This window comes from Hemicordylus capensis, chromosome 5 (genome assembly GCF_027244095.1).
Source record: "Hemicordylus capensis ecotype Gifberg chromosome 5, rHemCap1.1.pri, whole genome shotgun sequence".
NCBI classification, from domain to species: domain Eukaryota; kingdom Metazoa; phylum Chordata; class Lepidosauria; order Squamata; family Cordylidae; genus Hemicordylus; species Hemicordylus capensis.
The window spans coordinates 174,591,085-174,607,764 of NC_069661.1; the positions used below are offsets into that span (position 1 = coordinate 174,591,085).

The window sequence follows — 16,680 nt, forward strand, 5'->3', positions numbered from 1 at the left end:
AGGCCAGGTGAGGTATGGAGGTGCACCGCCACGTGCGGGCTGTTGTGGGGAGAGCCGCCATAATATGAAGCTGCTTGGATCAGTGGTCCAGCTGGTAATGCCCTCTGTATTCACTTTTAAAGGTGCCACTTGCTGCTCCCTGGTGCTGCCTCGAACTGCTGGACCGGTTCAAGGTTCAGCCGAACCAGGCCATACTGTTCCGCCGGACCGTGGACCAGTCCCAATTTGGACCAGTGAACAAACTGTGGTCTGTGCACACCCCTACTAGCGATATTGACAGTGGCTTATGTTCTGCTCAGTGTAATGTCAGCTGTTATAAACCACCTGCACTGGTGGTTTTCTAATAACTAATACAATGCCCACAGTGTTGTGGAATAGGGCTGGTGTGCTACTACTTAAAACAAACAATGCAATCACACTTCTAATGGGCATGGTGTTGCGGAAGTGCAATTGCACAATTTTAAGTAGAAGTGTACCAACCATGTTCTGCTCTGCAACACTGCAAATGTTATTTTAGCTGGGTACAGCAGCGCAGGTGGTTCAGAACTGCCTGTATTACACATCTCGCACTGACACTTTTAAAAACAGACTTCTAACTCAGATTGCTGGCAAAATTGTGTTGTGCTGAGTAATAGAAGTAACAGAGCCTGGCAAATGAATTGAACTTGGGGGAAAACCTTTAGATGACCTTGTCACCATGTGCAAAACCCTAAATCATTTCAACCTACATATTAAAGTAATTGTGAGAACTGACTGTCATTTGATACAGTGAAATGCCTACCCAGGAAAGAGATAGTCATGTTTTGAACCATGAAAGCGTCCGTCTCAGGTTCCTACCCTAAATGTTTGGAACCCTAAGCATATACATAGGCATGAACTGGTACAGGCTGGTATGCAGCATGCTACCTTAATAGCATCCTATAAAACGTGAGCAGGATATGTCTCTTCTGCCACCACTTATCATATACACCATTTTACACTAAATGTTGATAGCTCCATGGTAGCTGGAAACTGTGTATTGTTCTAAATTGATTCTAGCTCTTTTCCATCTCTACCCAAATTTAGCGCCATCCACAACTGCTGTATATGATGCCAAAATGCGGCAACAGTAACAATGGTTACTGTTCCATTGTGCAATACCTATCCACATTGCTGAAATGTAATATCCTGGATAGGATTGCAGAGCCAAGCAAGTGGATTATTGTGATGACACAATGATTATTTTGCTGCTTTTTATTGGCAGGATCAATGGCTCCTAAGACCAGGTCTTAAGATGCTCTTCATTCTAAGAAGTTAAAAGAGCAGTGCTCATGAAAGCATCTCAAGAAGTGTTGCTGAGTTGAACTGGAAAGCCTACTCATTACAATGAATCAGAACTTTGCCTTATAGGGTGGTGTAAGCACTCGGGTGATGCTTAAGGAAACAGGAATAACCAGAACAAACACAGCAGCAATGTCTTGCCACTTGTATGTTCCCATTTGAGAGGATGTCCCATTCTCTACAGATAAAGGCTGGAAAACAGTGAAACAAACAGTCTGTTAAATCAGAAACATATAATTTATGCTGACAAGCATAAAGTGTATGTTTATAATTAACTTGCTGTGCTATTGGTAATTACAACTAATCCCTAATAAGTCTTAATGTGAACAGTAGAAAACTAGTAGTCTCCCAAGGAAATCCAAATATATCCTACAGTTTATTAACTAGAGCTCTGGTCTAACTAGTATACTGCCATGAAGATCTGAGATAGAAGATAGGTAAGGTGATGTCTTTTTGTGGACCAATTTCCATAGAACAAAATATTTAGAGTCAAAATGAAATTCTGTGGAAAGAATATGTGTAATTTAAAATATATGCATGCCTTATTATTTATCTGTGTGTTCATTCAGTGTATATCCTGGCATTCCCAAAACTGGGTGGCTAACATACAACTTTAGAACCATAATTAACAGAGAGAGTAATTCTCTTTGCTTCTGCTATCCCTAGCAAGTGGTTCTTGGAACAGAAGGTTCTTTTCTGGCAGGAATGGATCCCTGGTTTTCAGTGGAAAATATGAATATGGATACGACAAATGTTAATATACCGCTCTTCAACAGAAGTTCCCAAAGCAGTTTACATAGATAGAAATAGCGTCCCCTAAGGGCTTGCAATCTAAAAAGGGAACTAGTGGCATACTTGCATCCTATAGTACAGTTATCAAACCTTGCTCAGCTCTAAAAATGGCTATGTTTACTGCTGCTTTTACTGGATCATCCACCCTAGCCACCTCCAGCAGAGTACCTCCAGTGACTGTTGCTGGTTTCTTTCTTGTTTCTGTTTCGATTGTGAGCCCTTTGGGGACAGGGATCTATCTTATTTATTTGTTGTTTCTCTGTGTAAACTTCCCTGAGCTATTTTTGGAAGGACAGTATAGAAATCAAATAAATCATCATCATCAGAAGAGTGACTACAAATTCTTTTGCCTGTTTGTTTTTCCTGTGGTCTTTCCAAAGCGATAATTCTCCAAGTCTAAGCCTAAGTAACTTTCGATGTTACTTGTATGAGGGTCAGCAAGCTGAAATTTAATATAGTGAAAACAGAGATCCTGTTGGTTGATAATTCTCCTAATCCAGCTGGAGGTATCTGACTACTTTGAATGGGATTACACTCCCATTAAAAGATACACGTGCCCAGTCTAGGGGTACTTCTGGACCTGCAGGTGTCCCTGAATGTCTGCCTGGCAGCCATGGCCAGCAATGCCTTTACTCAGTCTCAGCTGGTGCACCAGCCACAGCCCTACCTGGACATGGCAGACTTGACTTCAGTGGCTGATATGAATACAAAAATTATTCAGAGTAGACCCACTGAAACTAAAAGGGCAAGTTAGGCAATGCTTAACTTTTCAATGGGACTACTATGAGTAATTTTCCTCATCATGTCAGCCAGTGATTAATGATCTTGTTATATCCAGGCATGGCTACTGTAATGTATATGGAATTGCCTCTGAAGACAGTTCGGAAGCTGCAATTAGGCCAGAATGCAGCAGTCAGGATATTGGTTGGTGACAAACAAGAGGCCCATATATCATACCTATATATTACCACTGACACTGGCTGACCATTCATTTCCAGGTTCATTCAAAGTGCTGGCTATGGCCTCTAAAGTGCTACACAGTCTGTGACCAGGTTACCTTAAGGATCACCTACTATATGAACCTGCCTGGGCCCTTAGATCAGCCTCAGATCAGCCTGCTCTCTGCCCAGTCTTTAATTGGAATATGCTTGGTGAGCACCAGAGACAGGACCTTCTGAATGGTGGAATCAGAGCTGTGGCACTATCTCCACATGGAGATATGTCAGACTCTCTCTTTCAGTGGTTGTCATCCTGACTAATGAAGTACACATGTAAGGAAGCTCTTTGGGGTGTCATTGGGAGCCTGCCTGAGCACAACTCCCCCAGTTCTCCTGCACATGCACTGCAGCACAAGGGGAATAAGACTTCCAAGTGCTGCCCATGCTTTGGAAGAGCTCTGTAAGTTAAGAAACATGACCCTCGGCGATGTGTTTACGATCTTACAGAGTACTAGCAGGGTACAAGCAGATCTTGGAAGTCTTAGCCTCCTTGTGCAACAGCACATCCACAGGAAGACTGAGGAAGTTACATGCATGCTCCCCGAACACACCTGCAGAGCCTCCTTACACATGCACTTCTTTTAGTGAGCATGTCAACCAATGTTTATAAATGTCAGTGGTTAAAGACTTTTTTACTTTTGCCTGGCATTTGGAGTGTAATTTTATTAGATCAGTGCAGATTTAACCTGGTTTTGGACTGCTGCTCTTAGATTGTTTTTATTTGTATTGAGTGTTTTAGATGGCTGCTATATATTGATTTTAGGTGTGTTTTAAATTTGTATTTTAGATTTACTATTGAGTTACTGTTGTTGTTTACTGTGTTGCAAGTTGCCTTTTGCCTGTTTTTAACAGGGAGAGTTGGGATAGAAATAACTGGAATAAATATATACGTGCATACATAAACATGGAGATTTAAGTGCCTTGTATATGTGTACAATGAGTACTTAAACAGTGGATCCAGTAACCTCAAGGCCTTGTACACCAGTGCATTGAGGTTAATTTTCACACTTCTATGCCTCCTTACCTGTGTATGTATATGGAATTATAAATATCATTGAAATTCACAAAAAAAACCTGTATTCAGATAAAATATAATAGTTCCAATAGTTCTAGATTAGGTAACCTTACAAAAACTCCAAGCGCATGTTTACTCTGGATTAGGAATACTTATTGTCATGCTTTCATCAAAAAGCATTATGTAGTGTTATAACTTCTCACAATATTTGCATATCATATACTGAGCCATCTTTTGTAATAAATTCCACAGTGTTACATTCAGCCTAGAGAAAATATGCAATTTGAGAACTAATGTTGCTTTATGTCCTGTTCCAATAAAATTGTGAACTTGTAAGGTGCTAAGCAAGGTATAGCGAAGACTAGGGCTTGAGTTTAGCAGACAGTCCCAGATATCCAGGTTTCATATTGGTCAGGCTGGATAAAGGTGCAGCAGGTTAGGGACAGCATTCAGGAGCAATGGAAGTTGCTTTGACAAAAGACAATGCTCAGCTGGGGACCAAAACAGAGAATCAACTCTAATATGTGCCAAATCTAGCTTCAGTGTTTCAAACAATTTAAAGGGGCAGTACTCTGTCTCAGAGCCTGGAACTCTGACATTGTTAGGGAGTCTCCAGATGCACCAATATGTTCTTTGTAAGGCAGTGAGAATCTTTGGGCAACTGGAGACATGAAGGAGGATTCTGGTTGCTCAGTGAGGACTCTGAACCCACTGCCTTAGAGGAAGAGCCAGGTGTTGTATACTTTTCTGCTGGGTTGACTACATAAGTTTATCTTCAGAAAAGACATCAGGCTTCTTGGCCACTAGGGATGTGCACAAATCAATTTTTGTGATTTGATTCAAATTCGAATCGAATCAGCCTGATTCAAGCTTTGAATCTGCTGCCCTCATAAGAACATAAGAACAGCCCTGCTGGATCAGGCCCAAGGCCCAACTAGTCCAGCATCCTGTTTTGCACATTGGCCCACCAGATGCTGCTGGAAGCCACAGACAGGAGTTGAGGGCGTGCCCTCTCTCCTGCCATTACTCCCCTGCAACTGGTACTCAGAGGCATCCTGCCTTTGAGCCTGGAGGTGGCCCACAGCCCTCTGACTAGTAGCCATTGATAGACCACTCCTCCATGAAGTCATCCAAACCCCTCTTAAAGCCATCCAGGTTGTTGGCTGTCACCACATCCTGTGGCAGAGAGTTCCACAAGTGGATCACGCGTTGTGTGAAAAAGTACTTCCGTTAGTTGGTCCTAGACCTCCTGGCAATCAATTTCATGGAGTGACCCCTGGTTCTAGTGTTGTGTGAGAGGGAAAAGAATCTCTCTCTCTCCACTTTCTCCACACCATGCATGATTTTATAGACCTCTATCATGTCTCCCCGCAGTCGTCTTTTTTCTAAACTAAAAAGCCCCAGGTGTTGTAGTCTTGCCTCATAAGAAAGGTGCTCTAGGCCCCTGATCATCTTGGTTGCCCTCTTCTGTACCTTCTCCAGTTCAACAATGTCCTTTTTGAGATGTGGTGACCAGAATTGTACGCAGTACTCCTAGTGTGGTCGCACCATAGTTTTGTATAAGGGCATTATAATATTAGCCGTTTTATTTTCAATCCCCTTCCTAATGATCCCTAGCATGGAATTGGTCTTTTTCACAGCTGCCGCACATTGAGTCGACACTTTCAACGAGCTGTCCACCACGACCCCAAGATCCCTCTCCTGGTCAGTCACCGACAGCTCGGATCCCATCAGCATATGGGCTCGAATCTGTGTCAATTTGATTTGAATTTGATTCACTTCTATTTGATTCAAACAGATTTGGCCAAGTTTTTAAGGACTAGCAGCACCAAAGCAGGTTGGGTGGCAGGGCTGCATGGGTGCCAACTGCCACCCAACCCCCAAAGAAATCAGGGAAAGGCATGAATTTTTAGGAATTGTCATGTGTTGTGGATTCTTGGTTGTGAAATAAATTCTTCATTGAATAAAAATCTGCCTGATTCCTTTGGGGGTTGGGTGGCAATGGGCACCCATGGGGTCCTGCCACCCAACCCATTTTGGTGCCCTTAGCCCTTAGGATTCTAACCATGCATAAAAGTCATGGTTATGAAGAAGTCATTTTACAACTGAGAATCCATATATAAACATTCCTAAAAATTCACCCCTGGAAGTGATGAGAGAAGCTCGGAGGAGACAAAATGGAGATCACTGGGGACAAAATGGAGGCTCAGATCACCAAATCAATTTGAGCTTGAATCAAGGGTATATGCCAGTGCCAGAAGCCTCTGAGCCAAAATGGGTGAGCTGGAGTGCTTGGTTGCTAACACAGAAATAGATATAGTGGGCATAACAGAAACATGGTGGAACAGTGAGAACCAGTGGGACACGGTTATCCCTGGATATAAACTCTAGAGAAAGGACAGGGAAGGGTGCCCTGGAGGTGGAGTAACACTGTATATTAAAGAAGGGATAGAATCTAACAAGGTATAAAACCTAGGTGGACTGGTCCTCCACAGAAATCCTGTGCGTGACAATACAAGGCCTGAAAGGAAATGTGCTACTGGGGACATGCTATCGTCCTCTGGATCAATATGTTGACAGTGACTGGGAGTTGCAGGAGGAAATCAGGGAGGCGTCAAGGAGAGGCAGGGCAGTAATAATGGGTGACTTCAATTACCCACATATAGATTGTGGACAAATTCACAGTTGGGTAATGACAGAGAAGTCAAATTTCTAGATACACTGAATGACTGTGCCCTAGAACAGTTGGTCTTGGAACCAACCAGAGAGAATGCGACCTTGGGCTTAATCCTGAGTGGCACCCAGGACCTGGTGTGTGATGTCAGTGTCATGGACCCTCTTAGGGAGCAGTGGCCATACTGTGATTAAATTCAGCATACATGTTTGGAGAGAATTACCAAGGAAGTCTAACACAGACAGTTTGAATTTCAGTAGAGGAAACTTCTCCAAAATGAGGAGTATGGTGAAAAGAAAGCTGAAAGGGAAAATCAGGAGAGTCACTTCACTCCAGAATGCATGGAATTTATTCAAAACCACTGTACTAGAAGCCCAGTTAGACTGTATACCCAAAAGGAGGAAAGGTACCACGAAGTCCAGGAGGATGCTAGCATGGCTAACAGGTAACGTCAAGGAAGCCATAAAAGGGAAGGAGACTTCCTTCCACAATGAAAAGAACAGAAAGGAACACAAACTCTGGCAAAGGAAATGCAAGGTGACAATAAGGGAGGCAAAAAGAGAGTTTGAGGAACATTTAGCTAAAAGCATCAAGGGGAATAACAAAATCTTCTTTAAATAAGAAACTGCTTCAGGTTGACATGAAACTGCTTCAGGTTTCCATCGGAAGCAGGAAACCTGCCAGGCAGGCGGTTGGACCATTAGACAATGAGGGAGTGAAAGGGATTATTAAGGAGGATATGGAGGTTGCAGAGAAGCTAAATGAGTTCTTTGCATCTGTCTTCACGGCAGAGGATACTGAGCACATACCTGTTCCTGAACCAGGCTTTTGGGGGATGGAGGCTAAAGAACTGAGTCAGATAGAAGTGACAAGAGTTGATGTTCTAAACTGTCTGGAAAAAAACTGAAAACTAGCAAATCACCAGGACCAGATGGCATCCATCCAAGAGTCCTCAAAGAACTCAAATATGAAATTGCCAATCCCTGTGCTAAAATATATAACTTATCCCTGCAATTGGGCTCTGTACCAGAAGACTGGAAAGTAGCAAATGTAACACCGATCTTCAAAAAGAGATCCAGGGACGATCTGGGAAATTACAGGGCGGTTAGCTTAACGTCCATTGCAGGTAAATTGATGGAAAGCATCCTCAAGGATAAAACTATAAAGCACATAGAAGTACACACCCTGCTGATAGAAAGAACCAGCATGACTTCTGCAAAGGTAAATCTTGCCTCACAAACCTTTTGGAGTTCTTTGAGAGTGTCAACAAGTGTGTCGATAAAGGTGATCCAGTTGACATAGTATACATGGACTTCCAAAAAGCTTTCGACAAAGTTCCTCATCAAAGACTCCTGAGAAAACTTAGCATTCATGGGATAAGGGGAGAAATTCATGTGTGGATTGCTAAATGGTTGAAGGACAGGAAACAGAGGGTAGGGATAAATGGAGAGTTTTCACAATGGAGGGAAGTAAGAAGTGGGGTTCCCCAGGGATCTGTACTGGGACCGGTGCTTTATAATTTATTCATAAATGAACTAGTTGTAGGGATAAGCAGCAAGGTGGCCAAATTTGCAGATGATACCAAACTCTTTCGGGTAGTGAAAGCCAAAATGGATTGTGAGGAGTTCCAAAAGGATCTCTCCAAACTGGGTGAGTGGGTGACAAAATGCGATTCAGTGTTGGCAAGTGTAAAGTGATGCACATTGGGATGAAAAACCTCAACTTCAAGTATACATTGATGGGATCTGAGCTGTCAGTGACTGACCAGGAGAGGGATCTTGGGGTCGTGTTGGACAGCTCGTGTTGGACAGTTGAAAGTGTCAACTCAATGTGCGGCAGCTGTGAAAAAGGCCAGTTCCTTGCCAGAGATCATTAGGAAGGGAATTGAAAATAAAACTGCTAATATTATAATGCCCTTATACAAAACTATGGTGCACACCTGGAGTACTACATACAATTCTGGTCACTACTTCTAAAAAAGACATTGTAGAACTGGAAAAGGTGCAGAAGAGGACAACCAAGATGATCAGGGGCCTAGAGCACCTTCCTCATGAGTTAAGGCTACAACATCAGGGGCGATTTCGTTTAGAAAAAAAGACAACTGCGGGGAGACATGATAGAGTTCTATAAAATCATGCATGGTGTGGAGAAAGCGGATTGAGAGAAATTCTTCTCCCTCTCACATAACGCTAGAACCAGGGGTCATCCCATGAAAATGATTGCCAAGAAATTTAGGACCAACAAACAGAGGTACTTTTTCACACAATGCATAATCAACTTGTGGAATTTTCTGCCACAAGATGTGGTGACAGCCAACAAGCTGGATGGCTTTAAGAGGGGTTTGGATAACTTCATGGAGGAGAGGTCTATCAACGGCTACTAGTTGGATGGCTATAGGCCACCTCCAGCCTCAAAGGCAAGATGCCTCTGAGTACCAGTTACCGGGGAGTAACAGCAGGAGAGAGGGCATGCCCTCAACTCCTGTCTCTAGGCCTCCAGCGGCATCTGGTGGGCCACTGTGTGCAACAGGATGCTGGACTAGATGAGCCTTGAGCCTGATCCAGCCATGCTGTTCTTAATCTGATTTGACCTCGAATCCAGTAAGCATCCTCAAGGATGATTCAATTCAAGGTTGAATCACTCAAATTGCCCAGATTTGAGTTGAATCGATTCAGGCATGAATTGATTCACACATCCCTATTGGCCACCTCTATAGATCAAAATCACTGATCCACATCAGACCTCCACATTGGAATGACTGGATGGCTTCACACATAATATGGCAATCCCCTGGTTCCAGAAGCATATGCAGGACTCTGACTTCCAGCATTGGGAATACGATGCCAACATTAGGCATCTCGCCCAAACCCTCCAATGTTGACATATTCTGCTGTACTTATAGTTCCAAACCCACCATCTGTAACTAACTTGAAATCTAGGTTATAGATGTCAGATGTGGAACTGTAAGCAGGGTGGAATATGCCTACACTGGCAGTTTCAAATGACATGTCCAATGTCTACTTAGCTTTCCCAACACTGAACTTTGAGCTCCTCCATGCACTCTGGGAACTGGCAGTTTGCCACAACCTACTTGCCATATTACATGTGAAGCCGCCCAAAGTCTAAGACATCTGAAGTCTGGGATATGACAGTTTATACAACATTGAGACTATCGTTCAACCTTTATTGGTACAGTCACAGACCAGCAAAAACACTATGAACCCCATGTTGCAATATGGCCAAGAGCAAAATATCTGTACAAGAATGAAATGCAATATTGTCTTATGGCAACAGTCTCCATAATGCATTGATCCTTGAGCAAAATGAATGTATGCAAACATCAGGTGACTTGAATCTAAGTGAAGAATTGATATAATATTGAAAGGACGGATGTATAAATGGAACCAGCCAAACTTCAATGGATTTTCTGTTGGGAGCATCTGTATGGGATCTGGACATTCAATATATAGTTCCATTTGTAGGTTTCATATATAGTATAGACTCAGCTGGACATGCTTTTCCATAGCAGATATGCTTTTGGGTAACATAAGCACTTTTTGAATAACAACTATCTTTGTTCAGAAGGATTGTACAACTATGAATAAGATATTAGTGTATTGAGGAAAGAAGTGAAATCTAAATTACAAAATTATTTTTTAAAATTTGGAAAGGTCAAAGGTAGATTGTTGTAGCCAAGTATAAATTTAGAAACCTGTTGCTGAATATTTTTTGAGAATTACATCAGATTGGCTGCAAGATGTTTGAATAGAATGGAATAGGATATATTTTTTAATAAATTATAACATCAGAACCTTCCATAATGGTAGAATATAAATAACTCCTCTGAAGAGGAAAAATGTATAGGAAAGAATGGAATGTATTTAATTATATGGGGCATAACCTACCAGATATGTCTCCTGCACACGATCACTTGAAATGAATGAGGCTCCAGTTAATTTCAATAGGCTTTGTGTGGCAGATATTCTCACTGAACTGATTCTACAGTCAGGAACAGGGAATTGATACAACTGGCAAATTGCAGGAATGGAATAGAACTGGAGGTCTTCTCTGAGTTAGGATATTTGATTTTCAACCCTGCCCAAAGGGTCAGCCTGTGAGTCCAAGATACATTGTAAAATAAACAGACAGAAAGAACAAGCAAAGTTCGTGCAGTGTAGGGATGTGCACGGAACTGGTTGAGCCAGTTTGTTTCGAATCTGGACCAGATTCAAACCGACCCGGCCCAGTCCAGTTCCAGGTTCAGTTGAACCGGGTCCGGCTTGGCTCGACCCTTGAACTGTCCCGAACTGTCTCACGGACCAGCTTGGGTTTACTTGTAAAGGGGAATCCTTGAGGAGTACCCCCTTACAAGTAAAGGGGGTATCCCTTACCTAAAGTTCCCTAAAGGTATGGGGGGGAGTGAGAGAAAGAGGTCTCTGTATGTTATGCTCCCACTTGAGGACTCTGAAGAGGAGGGGAGCAATGGATTTACTGGGAAGCAAGGAGACGTCTGAGAAGGGTCAGGTCTGTGATCTGAGTGGGGAGGCATCTGGGACGGGCCAGGTGAGCGGTTGCTGAGGGAGGAGCCAATGGGTCAGAATGGTCTCTGGAGGGAAGGGCCGGAGTCTGAGCAGGAGGTTGAGCAATCATTGTCTCCCAGACAATGTAGGTGAGAAAAGCATCAATGGCAGGTGATGGAATTGAGAAGTAGCTGGTTAGCAGCAAGAAGGTAGCAAGAGACTGACTGAATTTCTGGCAGCTGCCAGGTGTGGAGTTGTGATTGGGTGCACCTGGCTGTTGGCTATAAATTCTGCAGCTTGTGCCCTGAGTGGACCGCTGAAGACACCGTGTCTAATCAGCCTACATGACTCTTGTTGGATGAATTGTGATCTTGGAATCTAGACCTTTGAAACTTTGTAAGAAGGTCTGGTGTATTGGAGTCAATGGGAATGTTTGTGCATGGACAAATTGTTTCTGTGTTCTGGGGCTGACTGTTTGTCTAGACCAATTGTTCGAACTCAGACCGGTCAAACCAAACCAGCTTGATGTCAAACCTGGCTCAAAGTGAGCAGGTTGGCATATCCCTAATGCAGTGGTAGCTACCGAGCTGGCCCGGTTTGACTGGTCTGAGTTCGAATTGGACCAGCCCTACAAAGAGTGTCAGTCTGGGTTCAAACCAGACCAGACCCCAGTCCAAAGAACCGGCTTGCGGACCAGCTCAGGTATCCTTGTAAAGGAGAATCCTTGAGGATTCTCCTTTACAAGTAAAAAGGGCATTCCTAACCTAAATTCCCCTAAAGGTGGGGGGAGGGTAGTGAGAGAAAGCAGCCTCTGTACCTTTAGTGGAGGCTGCGGGATAGGCAGGCAGCGAGGTGGTGGTGAAGTATTGGAGGTCATGGTGGGGCTCCTCCAAGGCCCCTGTCTACTTACCAAATGACAGCCCACACCGGCTGTGGCCCAGTTCTGGCCTCTGCACATACAGAGGCAATTCTCATGATCTCTGCACAGAGAGGCCATTTGCGTCACCACCTCCGATGCATCACCACCACCTCCGATGTTTTGCTGTCATCGCCTCACTGCCCACCTAGTCTGCCCATCCCACAGCCTCTTCTAAGGTACATTATCATGAGCCTGCTGACCTGGATTAACCGCTTGTAAATCAATGACACAGTAGCCGGTTGTAAATGTGTTTCAGATTTCAGCTTTACTAGAAAACAATCAGTCTAGACAAACAATCAGCCCCAGAACATAGAAACAATTAGTCCATGCACAAAAATTCCCATTGACTCCAGTAAATCAGACCTTCTTACAGAGTTCCGGAGGTCTAGATTCCAAGATCACAATTCATCTGACAAGAGTCATGCAGGATGATTAGACGCAGTGTCTCCAGCGGTAGCAGTGGTAGTGATGTATGCTGTGTGGTGACATCATGAGAAAATGTTTTAAATGTTTTAATTGTTAATTGGTTTTATATTGTTTTTATAGTTTTTGATTTTAACTCTTAACTGATTTTAATTGTTTTTATTTTAATCTAAACCTCCCTGAGTCATTTTTGGAAGGGTGGCATAGAAATCAAATAAATAAATAAATAAATAAATAAATAAATAAATAGTTACAAATGGAGATTCAAGAAGCTCCCATATTAAACTAAATTGATCTTTGCAAACAAAATAAGCACTTGGTTGGCATAGAGAATTCTCAAAAACTGCCAGTTATTTATTGATTTTGCTTTCTAGACTATCACATTCCTGGGGTGTTCTGAATAATAAAGGGTCTAGACTACAGGAAGTGGGATGTAAGGCTATACTTTATTTTAAAACAATTGTCCAATTGCTGTTTATCAAAGCTGCAGTTCTGTAATAAATTTTGTTAGTTGTTGTTGTTGTTGCTGCTGCTGTTATTATGCAATTAGTGTATGTAGTACTTCTGCAGAGTAACAAAATCATAATCCAAAAAGACAGATTTCAGATCCAAGTAGCTTGAAACTTTTTGTTCCTCACCATCCACCAATACTATCTTTCTTTTGATAGTTCAGATAATTTCATAGATTCTGACCTCCTTAAAAAATATTCAGCGGAGTAAGGAATTTTTTTATATGTGGTAGTCATGTGGGAAGGCAAAGGCTGTTTGGGATGTGATATATAATGAGCTGAAGAAAATTTTTAAAATGACATTTCCTAAGAGGCCAGAATCCTTCCTGTTGGGAATAACCCAAGGAGAGTTTTCCAGAAGAAATTTAACATTTTTAATGTATGCAACCACGGCGGCTAGGATAGTCTATGAACAGAAATGGAAAGACAGTAAAATGCCCTCAAAAAAAGACTGGTTGATAAAAATTTTGGAATATGCTGAGATGGCAAAGCTTACAGCACTTATAAGGGATGAAAAATTGGAATCTTTCAAAGAAGATTGGGAACCATTTTTACTTTACTGAAAGAACTATTTTTCTAATATGGACTTTTCAGCAGGGTTTGAAATATAGTAATAACAGCAGGTTGGGTTGGGTAAAATCGAGTAGTAATGTGGAGTATCTATGTTTTGAATTATTATAGCAATTGTTTATATGTATAGTTAATGTGAACCGTGCAGATAGGTAAGCGGGAAGTCAGTATTTACTTAATTGTAAGCTATTGTAAAAGCCAATAAAAATTTAAAATGCAAAAAATAAAATAAAATTCAGTGGAGTAACACGAAATTTAGTGAATTTAATAAATTCATAAATTGAGTTCTGAAGACATGTGCCAATGATTAATTAAGACCATAGCCAGTATTATTGTTTTACGTATATGTATTTATAATGTTATAGCCATAATGTTATAGCCATTTGCTACAGCCACAAAAATATGGTTATAATCTTTGATTAAAAATAAAATCCATTAACATGATCATCTGCATGGAATTTTGGAAAAGCAAGGATCTAATCTATCAGACTTGTGAACAATTACCATTAATATAATTAATGGGCAACTGACTTCAGGGTCACACTAGGTTCTCCTACCCACCAGGCCCCAAAATAAAACTGTTTGTTGGCCCTTCAGTCAGCATAATACTGCATTGGATAAAATCAGAACATTAATTGAAACAAACCAGATACAAAATAGTTCATATTTTATCTTTGGGTCAGCTAAAGCTTGTGTTGATGGTGAGCTGCACAACTTTTGAACTTCACAAAGCTTTTGTTTTTACCTGGGAGTTATATGTAGCTTCCAAGCTGCAGGTCTCACCAAAGCTGGTCCAACAAAAAGTATCTTAGATCCAGGGCCTGCCCCCTACCTGGGAGACGAGGCACATAGTCCAGGAAATGAGACAGTACGGAGAGACCTGTGACCCAGACCCTAAGTAACCCCACGTAGCTGGGACTTCCCCATACCAGGAGAACCTGAGCCAGTACCTCCATTGTGATCTGAGGACACTACCCTGCCTCAGAGATATTGGAGGATGAATACTAACCAGTTTTAATAGCCCCCCCCCCCCGCACCAGTATTGCTGAAGCTAGCACTTACAAAACTGGGCAAGGCCCTTTAGGAAGCAGATCCTTCTCTAGGGAAGTGATGGAGCTAAGTTACTCTGCCTGGACAGCAACCTTAAGCCAACAGTCTGCTCTGAGAGGCCACTGGAACAACAATTCTTTAATGTTGCCATATTCAGCTCCTGTGATCCCATTCACTAACTAACTCTGACTCCCGATCCTTCAAACTGTCTAAGGTTGTTTGGTGGAACTTCTGGGTCGCTATCCAGCTCAGCTTAGAAATGGATTCTATCTTTTCAGGAAACCATCAGCACAAATAGTCACTGTACATTCTAATACTTGTAATTCTTTCATTACTCAAGGGCAGATGCAATGTCATTTCAAATCAGGGTTCTCAAGCTATATTACAGTGGGCCTCCCCAAGGCAAGGGAAAAAAATTGCTAAAGACCTCTAATATGATATAACAAAGCAAATGGCACCCCTTTTCCTGTCCTAAATATTGGAACTTGGAAAGTAACATGGAAACGATGATTGCAGCTGCCTGAGATTGCAGTGTGCTTGAAGGTGCTCATACAAGAAACCTTAGTGAATAAAAAATAATGAATAAAGCACATTAATCCATGCATGCCATAAGACAACCAGTTTATTTCACCAATATTTTGGCACTCTGCTTCCCACCCAGCTAAGATACAAGGAGAGAACTGGGAGCAGGTTGGGTTACTTCTAGCAACAGTCAGCATCTTCCTAGGTTGGCCTCATATTTGAAATTTTAAAGCATATGACAAAACCGATATTTAAATTTATGTTTATGCAAAATTTCTAATAGCTTATTTTGCATCATTAACTTTGATCTCATTAGGCTTACAGCTAAGTATTTCAAAGTATGATTTTGGAGAGTGTCACTGCATTTCTTTTTTCACTTAACAGTAAAGAAGAAATATTGGCAATGGCTGATGAAGACATATGGAATAATTCCAGGACTTCAGGTATAAAACCCCTTTAGTTAGTTCTTCCTTACTGCACATGTTAATTAAAAACAATTGTGTAACAAAACACCCTGATGGATATTATTCAAATATTTTTGTTAACTCTTCAGTGTCAGACATCCCAGAAATTCTTTATTCACATGTGGATGACAATGAAATTAAACAAAGTAAAGAAAATGTAAAAGGAAAAAATGTGGAATATAATGAAGATGACAATGAAGATAATGAAAAAGAATTAGAGTTCCTGGTAAGTGTTATGCATGTCTATATGTACTGTTAGAGGATATGAATCAGTTTATTCCTAAAAGAACAAAATCCTTCCGAACCTCAGCAGAGTTGAGTATACTACTACCAATGCTACAGCAGTCAGAACTTCAATGGCATCTTTAGCTTGATCAAAGGTATAAGGTGCTTTGATTCTATCTATTTCATTTATGTTCTAGTGGCCTTTAATTAATACCTTCTCTCTCTCTCTTTATCACAGGCTGTAAGTGACAGTTTGAAAGGACTAGAAGAAGAATATATCTTTCTGGTCTCTGTGATCAGTGTATTCTTAGCATGCACATTTTTGGTTCAATACATTTTCTGTTCTACATTTAGGGTACCTTACAAAGAGTATGACTGGATATAGATGTCTGTCTGCTCTGCAGTGGCAACTTGTAGGCTCACCACAGAGCAGCAGCAATCATGTGGGGAGCGAGTTATCTTTAGCATCTGGCCACTGGGTAAGGTGGATCTTGCTGTGTTCCATTATTCCATGTTTTTGATTGGTTATGAGTTCATCTCCTTTCCCCCAGTCCAGCAGTTTGGGGCCTGGATGTCAATAATGGTAGGTAGGCTCTAATGTTCCTGCTTAAAACCAAAGCTTTCTCAAGGATCTTGGTCATGACTAGTACCTGCTCCCTGTAAAATGCAGATTTCTAGA

The 16,680-nt window shown here is 41.7% G+C and overlaps 1 protein-coding gene across 1 annotated transcript in view; it reads left to right on the plus strand.

Moving 5' to 3' along the window:
- The window catches only part of PPP1R3A (protein phosphatase 1 regulatory subunit 3A), a 49,210-nt gene that overhangs the window by 26,736 nt on the left and 5,794 nt on the right, over positions 1-16,680 (plus strand). The window contains exons 2-3 of the mRNA XM_053254345.1: positions 15,697-15,755; positions 15,866-16,002. Of these exons, the coding sequence (XP_053110320.1) occupies positions 15,697-15,755; positions 15,866-16,002 (196 nt within the window). The remainder of the gene's footprint in view (positions 1-15,696; positions 15,756-15,865; positions 16,003-16,680) is intronic.